Source organism: Penaeus chinensis, chromosome 35, assembly GCF_019202785.1.
Source record: "Penaeus chinensis breed Huanghai No. 1 chromosome 35, ASM1920278v2, whole genome shotgun sequence".
NCBI classification, from domain to species: Eukaryota; Metazoa; Arthropoda; class Malacostraca; order Decapoda; family Penaeidae; genus Penaeus; species Penaeus chinensis.
This window is the reverse complement of record NC_061853.1, coordinates 5,324,333-5,331,832: the sequence shown is the minus strand read 5'-3', so window position 1 is coordinate 5,331,832 and position 7,500 is coordinate 5,324,333. Positions and strand designations below refer to the sequence as shown.

Genomic DNA, 7,500 nt, shown 5'->3' with positions numbered 1-7,500 from the left:
ATCAAGATTTCTTAAACATCTTAACAATTTTTCTGAAAGCAATTTTGTAAACAGAAAAACAAACAATCATATCACAGAATAGCAGCTTGCCTTTCCTACGAAGTAAACATTAGGAAAAGATTGTTATGGAAATGATAACCGATTTGATTAATAACAGTCTCTCTCTCTTTCCCCAAAGCTATCCATCATTCGTTCCCAAGAATTCTGCTGTGCTTGCATTTCCTTGCGATTGCTTGCCTGCATCCCGCCTTTCACTTCTTGCCCAAAACCTACATGCCCACAGTCTGCTTGCCCACAACCTGCATGCCCACAACCTGCTGGCCGACAACCTGTTTGCTCACAGTCTGCTTGCTCAAAACCTGCTTGCCCACAACCTACTTGTCCACAACCTGCTTGCCCACAACCTGCTTGCCCACAGTCTGATTGCTCACAACCTGCTTGCTAACAACCTGTTTGCCCACAGTCTGCTTTCCAACAACCTGCTTGCCCACAATCTGTCTGCCCACAGTCTGCTTGCCCACAACCTGCTTGCCCACAGTTTGCTTGCTCACAACCTGCTTGCCCACAACCTGCTTGCCCACAACCTGCTTGCCCACAACCTACTTGCCCAAACCCTGCTTGCCCACAACCTGCTTGCCCACAACCTGCTTGCCCACGACCTGCTTGCCCACAGTCTGATTGCTCACAACCTGCTTGCTCACAACCTGCTTGCCCACAGTCTGCTTTCCAACAACCTGCTTGCCCACAGTCTGCTTGCTCACAACCTGCTTGCCCACAACCTGCTTGCCCACAACCTGCTTGCCCACAACCTAATTGCCCACAACCTGCTTGCCCACAACCTGCTTGCCCACAACCTGCTTGCCCCCAACCTGCTTGCCCCCAACCTGCTTGCCAACAACCTGCTTGCCCACAACCTGTCTGCCCACACTCTGCTTTCCCACACTCTGCTTTCCCACAACCTGTCTGCCCACAACCTGCTTGCCCACAACCTGCTTGCCCACAACCTGCTTGCCTACAACCTGCTTGCCCACAACCTGCTTGCCCACAACCTGTCTGCCCACAACTTGCTTGCCCACACCCTGCTTGCCTAAAACCTGCTTGCCCACAACCTACTTGCCCACAGTCTGCTTTCCCACAACCTGCTTGCCTAAAACCTGCTTTCCCACAACCTGCTTGCCAACAGTCTGCTTGCCCACAACCTGCTTTCCCACAACCTGCTTGCCCACAGTCTGGTTGCCCACAACCTGCTTGCCCACAACCTGTCTGCCCACAGTCTGCTTGCCCACAACCTGCTTGCCCACAACTTATCTGCCCATAGTCTGCTTGCACACAACCTGCTTGCCCACAACCTGCTTGCCCACAACCTGCTTTCCCCCAACCTGCTTTCCCACAACCTGCTTGCCCACAACCTGCTTGCCCACAACCTGCTTGCTCACAACCTGCTTGCCCACAACCTGCTTGCCCACAGCCTGCATACCCAAAGTCTGCTTACCCACAACCTGCTTGCCCACAATCTGCTTTCCCACAACCTGCTTGCCCACAACCTGTCTGCCCACAGTCTGCTTTCCCACAACCTGCTTGCCCAGAACCTGCTTACCCACAACCTGCTTTCCCATAACCTGCTTGCCCACAGTCTGTTTGCTCACAACCTGCTTGCCCACAACCTGCTTGCCCACAACCTGCTTGCCCACAGTCTGCTTGCTCACAACCTGCTTGCCCACAGTCTGCTTGCTCACAACCTGCTTGCCCACAACCTGCTTGCCCACAGTTTGCTTGCCCACAACCTGCTTGCCCACAACCTGATTGCCCACAGTCTGCTTGCTCACAACCTGCTTGCCCACAACCTGCTTGCCCACAGTCTGCTTGCCCACAGCCTGCTTGCCCACAGTCTGCTTGCCCACAGTCTGCTTGCTCACAACCTGCTTGCCTACAATCTGCTTGCCCACAACCTGCTTGGCCACAGGCTGCTTGCTCAAAACCTGCTTGCCCACAGTCTGCTTGCCCACAGTCTGCTTGCTCACAACCTGCTTGCCCACAGTCTGCTTTCCCACAACCTGCTTGCCCACAGTTTGCTTGCCCACAACCTGCTTGCCCACAGTCTTCTTGCTCACATCCTGCTTGCCTACAACCTGCTTTCCCACAAGCTGCTTGCCCACAGTTTGCTTGCCCACAGTCTGCTTGCCCACAGTCTGCTTACTCACAACCTGCTTGCCCACAGTCTGCTTGCTCACAACCTGCTTGCCCACAGTCTGCTTGCTCACAACCTGCTTGCCCACAGTCTGCTTTCCCACAGTCTGCTTGCCCACATCCTGCTTGCCCACAGTCTGCCTGCTCACAACCTGCTTGCCTACAACCTACTTGGCCACAACCTCCTTGCCTACAGTTTGCTTGCCCACAATCTGCTTGCCCACAACCTGCTTGCCCAAAGTCTGCTTGCCCACAACCTGCTTGCCCGCAGTCTGCTTGCTCACAACCTGCTTGCCCACAACCTGTTTGCCCACAACCTTCTTGCCCACAGTCTGCTTGCTCACAACCTGCTTGCCCAAAGTCTGATTGCTCACAACCTGCTTGCCCACAGTCTGCTTGCCCACAGTCTGCTTGTCCACAACCTGCTTTCCCACAACCTGCTTTCCCACAACCTGCTTCCCCACAACCTGCTTGCCCACAACCTGCTTGCCCACAACCTGCTTGCCCATATTTTGATTGCCCACAATCTGCTTGCCCACAACCTGCTTGCCCACAGTCTGCTTGCTCACAACCTCCTTGGCCACAACCTGATTACCCACAGTGTGCTTGCTCACAACCTGCTTGCCCACAGTCTGCTTTCCCACAACCTGCTTGGCCACAACCTGCTTGCCCACAGTTTGCTTGCTCACAACCTGCTTGCCCACAGTCTGCTTGCCCGCAACCTGCTTGCTCACAACCTGCTTGCCCACAACCTGCTTGCTCACAACCTGCTTGCCCAGAGTCTGCTTGCTCACAACCTGCTTGCCCACAACCTGCTTGCCAACAACCTGCTTGCCCATAGTCTGCTTGCCCACAACCTGCTTTCCCACAACCTGCTTTCCCACAACCTGCTTTCCCACAACCTGCTTGCCCACAGTTTGCTTGCCCACAACCTGCTTGCCCACAGTCTGCTTGCTCACAACCTGCTTGGCCACAACCTGCTTTCCTACAACCTGCTTGCTCAAAACCTGCTTGCCCACAGTCTTCTTGCTCACAACCTGCTTGCCCACAGTCTGCATTCCGACAGTCTGCTTGCCCACAACCTGCTTGCCCACAGTCTGCCTGCTCACAACCTGCTTACCCACAACCTGCTTGCCTACAACCTGCTTGCCTAAAACCTGCTTGCCCAAACCCTGCTTGCCCACAGTCTGCTTGCCCACAACCTGCTTTCCCACAACCTACTTTCCCACAACCTGCTTTCCCACAACCTGCTTGCCCACAGTTTGCTTGCCCACATTCTGCTTGCCCACAACCTGCTTGCCCACAGTCTGCTTGCCCAGAGTCTGCTTTCTCACAACCTGCTTTCCCACAACCTTCTTTCCCACAACCTGCTTGCCCACAGTTTGCTTGCCCAATATCTGCTTGCCCACAACCTGCTTGCCCACAGTCTGCTTGCTCACAACCTGCTTGGCCACAACCTGCTTGCCCACAGTCTTCTTATCCACAACCTGCTTGCCCACAGTCTGCTTTCCCACAACCTCCTTGCCCACAGTCTGCTTGCTCACAACCTGCTTGCCCACAGTCTGCTTTCCCACAACCTGCTTGCCCACAGTCTGCTTGCCCAAAGTCTTCTTGCTCACAACCTGCTTGCCTACAACCTGCTTTCCCACAACCTGCTTGCCCATAGTTTGCTTGCCCACAGTCTGCTTGCTCACAACCTGCTTGCCCGCAGTCTGCTTTCCCCCAGTCTGTTTGCCCACAGCCTGCTTGCCCACAGTCTGCCTGCTCACAACCTGCTTGCCCAGAACCTGCTTGCCTACAACCTACTTGGCCACAACCTGCTTGCCTACAGTTTGCTTGCCCACAATCTGCTTCCCCACAGTCTGCTTACCCACAACCTGCTTGCCCACAGTCTGCTTGCTCACAACCTGCTTGCCCACAACCTGCTTGCCCACAACCTGCTTGCCCACAGTCTGCTTGCTCACAACCTGCTTGCCCACAGTCTGCTTTCCCACAACCTGCTTTCCCAAAACCTGCTTTCCCACAAATTGCTTGCCCACAACCTGCTTGCCCACAGTTTGCTTGCCCACAATCTGCTTGCCCACAACCTGCTTGCCCACAGTCTGCTTGCTCACAACCTGCTTGCCCACAGTCTGCTTGCTCACAACCTGCTTGCCCACAGTCTGCTTGCCCACAGTCTGCTTGCTCACAACCTGCTTTCCCACAACCTGCTTGCCCACAACCTGCTTGCCCACAATCTGCTTGCCAACAACCTGCTTGCCCTCAGTCTGCTTGCCTACAACCTGCTTGCTCAAAACCTGCTTGCCCACAGTCTGCTTGCTCACAACCTGCTTGCCCACAGTCTGCTTTCCCCCAACCTGCTTGCCCACAACCTGCTTGCCCACAGTCTGCCTGCTCACAACCTGCTTGCCTACAACCTGCTTGCCCACAGTCTGCTTGTCCACAACCTGCTTTCCCACAACCTGCTTTCCCACAACCTGCTCTCTAACAACCTGCTTGCCCACAACCTGCTTGCCCACATGCTGCTTGCCCACAACCTGCTTGCCCACAGTCTGCTTGCCCACAGTCTTACTTGCCCACAACCTGCTTTCCCACAACCTGCTTGCCCACAACCTGCTTGCCCACAGTTTGCTTGCCCACAATCTGCTTGCCCACAACCTGCTTGCCCACAGTTTACTTGCTCACAACCTGCTTGGCCACAACCTGCTTGCCCACAGTCTTCTTATCAACAACCTGCTTGCCCACAACCTCCTTGCCCACAGTCTGCTTGCCCACAACCTGCTTGCCCACAGTCTGCTTGCTCAGAACCTGCTTGCCTACAACCTGCTTGGCCACAACCTGCTTGCCCACAGTTTGCTTGCCCACAGTTTGCTTGCCCACAACCTGCTTGCCCACAACCTGCTTGCCCACAGTCTGCTTGCCCACAACCTGCTTGCCCACAACCTGCTTGCCCACAGTTTTCTTGCTCACAGTCTGCTTGCCCACAACCTGCTTGCCCGCAGTCTGCTTGCCCACAACCTGCTTTCCCACAACCTGTTTGCCCACAACCTGCTTGCCCACAACCTGCTTGCCCACAGTTTGCTTGCCCACAACCTGCTTGCCCAGAACCTGCTTGCCCGCAGTCTGCTTGCCCACAACCTGCTTTCCCACAACCTGTTTGCCCACAACCTGCTTGCCCACAGTTTGCTTGCCCACAATCTGCTTGCCCATAACCTTCTTGCCCACAGCCTGCTTGCTGACAACCTGCTTGGCCACAACCTGCTTGCCCACAGTCTGCTTGCTCACAACCTGCTTCCCCACAGTCTGCTTGCCCACAGTCTTCTTATCCACAACCTGCTTGCCCAAAGTCTGCTTGCCCACAGTGTGCTTTCCCACAACCTGCTTGCCCACAGTCTGCTTGCCCACAACCTGCTTGCCCACAGTCTGCTTGCTCAGAGCCTGCTTGCCTACAACCTGCTTGGCCACAACCTGCTTGCCCACAACCTGCTTACCCACAGTCTGCCTGCTCACAATCTGCTTGCCCACAACCTGCTTGCCTACAACCTGCTTGCCCACAGTCTGCTTGCTCACAACCTGCTTGCCCACAGTCTGCTTGCTCACAACCTGCTTGCCCACAGTCTGCTTCCCCACAGTCTGCTTGTCCACAACCTGCTTGCCCACAGTCTACCTGCTCACAACCTGCTTGCCCACAACCTGCTTGCCTACAACCTGTTTGGCCACAACCTGCTTGCCTACAGTTTGCTTGCCCACAATCTGCTTGGCCACAACCTGCTTGCCCACAGTCTGCTTGCTCACAACCTGCTTGCCCACAGTCTACTTGCCCACAACCAGCTTGCCCATAACATGCTTGCCCACAGTCTGCTTGCCCACAACCTGCTTGCCCACAACTTGCTTGCCCACAACCTGCTTGCCCACAACCTGCTTTCCCACATCCTGCTTGCCCACAACCTGCTTGCCCACAACCTGCTTGCCCACAGTCTGCTTACCCACAACCTGCTTGCCCACAGTCTGCTTGCTCACAACCTGCTTGCCCACAACCTGCTTGCCCACAACCTGCTTACTCACAACCTGCTTGTCCACAACCTGCTTTCCCCCAACCTGCTTTCCCCCAACCTGCTTTCCCCCAACCTGCTTACCCACAACCTGCTTGCCCACAACCTGCTTGCCCACAACCTGCTTGCTCACAACCTGCTTGCCCACAACCTGCTTGCCCACAACCTGCTTTCCCACAACCTGCTTGCCCACAACCTGCTTGCCCACAACCTGTCTGCCCACAGTCTGCTTTCCCACAACCTGCTTGCCCACAGTCTGCTTTCCCACAATCTGCTTGCCCACAACCTGCTTGCCCACAATTTGGTTGCCCACAACCTGCTTGTCCACAACCTGCTTGCCCACAACCTGCTTTCCCACAACCTGCTTGCCAACAACCAGCTTGCCCACAACCTGCCTGCCCACAGTCTGCTTTCCCACAACCTGCTTGCCCACAGTCTGCTTTCCCACAACCAGCTTGCCCACAACCTGCTTGTCCACAACCTGCTTGCCCACAACCTGCTTGCCCACAATCTGGTTGCCCACTACCTGCTTGCCCACAACCTACTTGCCCCCAACCTGCTTGCCCACAGTCTGGTTGCCCACAACCTGCTTGCCCACAACCTGCTTACCCACAACCTGCTTGCCCACAGTCTGCTTGCCCACAACCTGCTTGCCCACAACCTGTCTGCCCACAGTCTGCTTGCCCACAACCTGCTTGCCCACAACCTGCTTGCCCATAGTTTGCTTGCCCACAGTGTGCTTGCCCACAACCTGCTTTTCCACAACCTGTCTGCCCACAGTCTGCTTGCTCACAACCGGCTTGCCCACAACCTGCTTGTCCACAGTCTGCTTGCCCACAGTTTGCTTGCCCACAACCTGCTTTCCCACAACCTGTCTGCCCACAGTCTGCTTGCCCACAACCTGCTTGCCCACAAACTGCTTGCCCACAGTCTGCTTGCCCACAACCTGCTTGCCCACAACCTGCTTACCCACAACCTGCTTGCCCACAACATGTCTGCCCACAGTCAGCTTGCCCACAACCTGCTTGCCCACAACCTGTTTGCCCACAGTCTGCTTGCCCACAACCAGCTTGCCCACAACCTGCTTGCCAACAGTCTGCTTACCCACAACCTGCTTGCCCACAACCAGCTTGCCCACAACCTGCTTGCCCACAACCTGCTTTCCTACAACCTGCTTGCACACAACCTGCTTTCCCACAACCTGCTTGCCCTCAACCTGTCTACCCACAGTCTGCTTTCCCACAACCTGCTTGTCCACAAC

The 7,500-nt window shown here is 55.6% G+C and overlaps 1 protein-coding gene across 1 annotated transcript in view; it reads right to left on the bottom strand.

Moving 5' to 3' along the window:
• Window positions 1-269: 269 nt before the first annotated feature.
• The window catches only part of LOC125044030, a 7,931-nt gene continuing 700 nt past the window's right edge, over window positions 270-7,500 (bottom strand). The window contains exons 2-20 of the mRNA XM_047640473.1: window positions 7,381-7,500; window positions 6,946-7,023; window positions 6,481-6,528; window positions 6,226-6,345; window positions 5,881-5,955; window positions 5,596-5,715; window positions 5,356-5,445; window positions 4,966-5,073; window positions 4,605-4,694; window positions 4,410-4,484; window positions 4,155-4,274; window positions 3,882-3,989; window positions 3,435-3,599; window positions 3,222-3,347; window positions 2,712-2,819; window positions 2,472-2,669; window positions 2,085-2,174; window positions 855-974; window positions 270-374 (exon numbers count right to left, since the gene is read on the bottom strand). The exon at window positions 7,381-7,500 is cut by the window's right edge and continues 30 nt beyond it. Of these exons, the coding sequence (XP_047496429.1) occupies window positions 270-374; window positions 855-974; window positions 2,085-2,174; window positions 2,472-2,669; window positions 2,712-2,819; window positions 3,222-3,347; window positions 3,435-3,599; window positions 3,882-3,989; window positions 4,155-4,274; window positions 4,410-4,484; window positions 4,605-4,694; window positions 4,966-5,073; window positions 5,356-5,445; window positions 5,596-5,715; window positions 5,881-5,955; window positions 6,226-6,345; window positions 6,481-6,528; window positions 6,946-7,023; window positions 7,381-7,500 (2,064 nt within the window). The remainder of the gene's footprint in view (window positions 375-854; window positions 975-2,084; window positions 2,175-2,471; window positions 2,670-2,711; window positions 2,820-3,221; window positions 3,348-3,434; window positions 3,600-3,881; window positions 3,990-4,154; window positions 4,275-4,409; window positions 4,485-4,604; window positions 4,695-4,965; window positions 5,074-5,355; window positions 5,446-5,595; window positions 5,716-5,880; window positions 5,956-6,225; window positions 6,346-6,480; window positions 6,529-6,945; window positions 7,024-7,380) is intronic.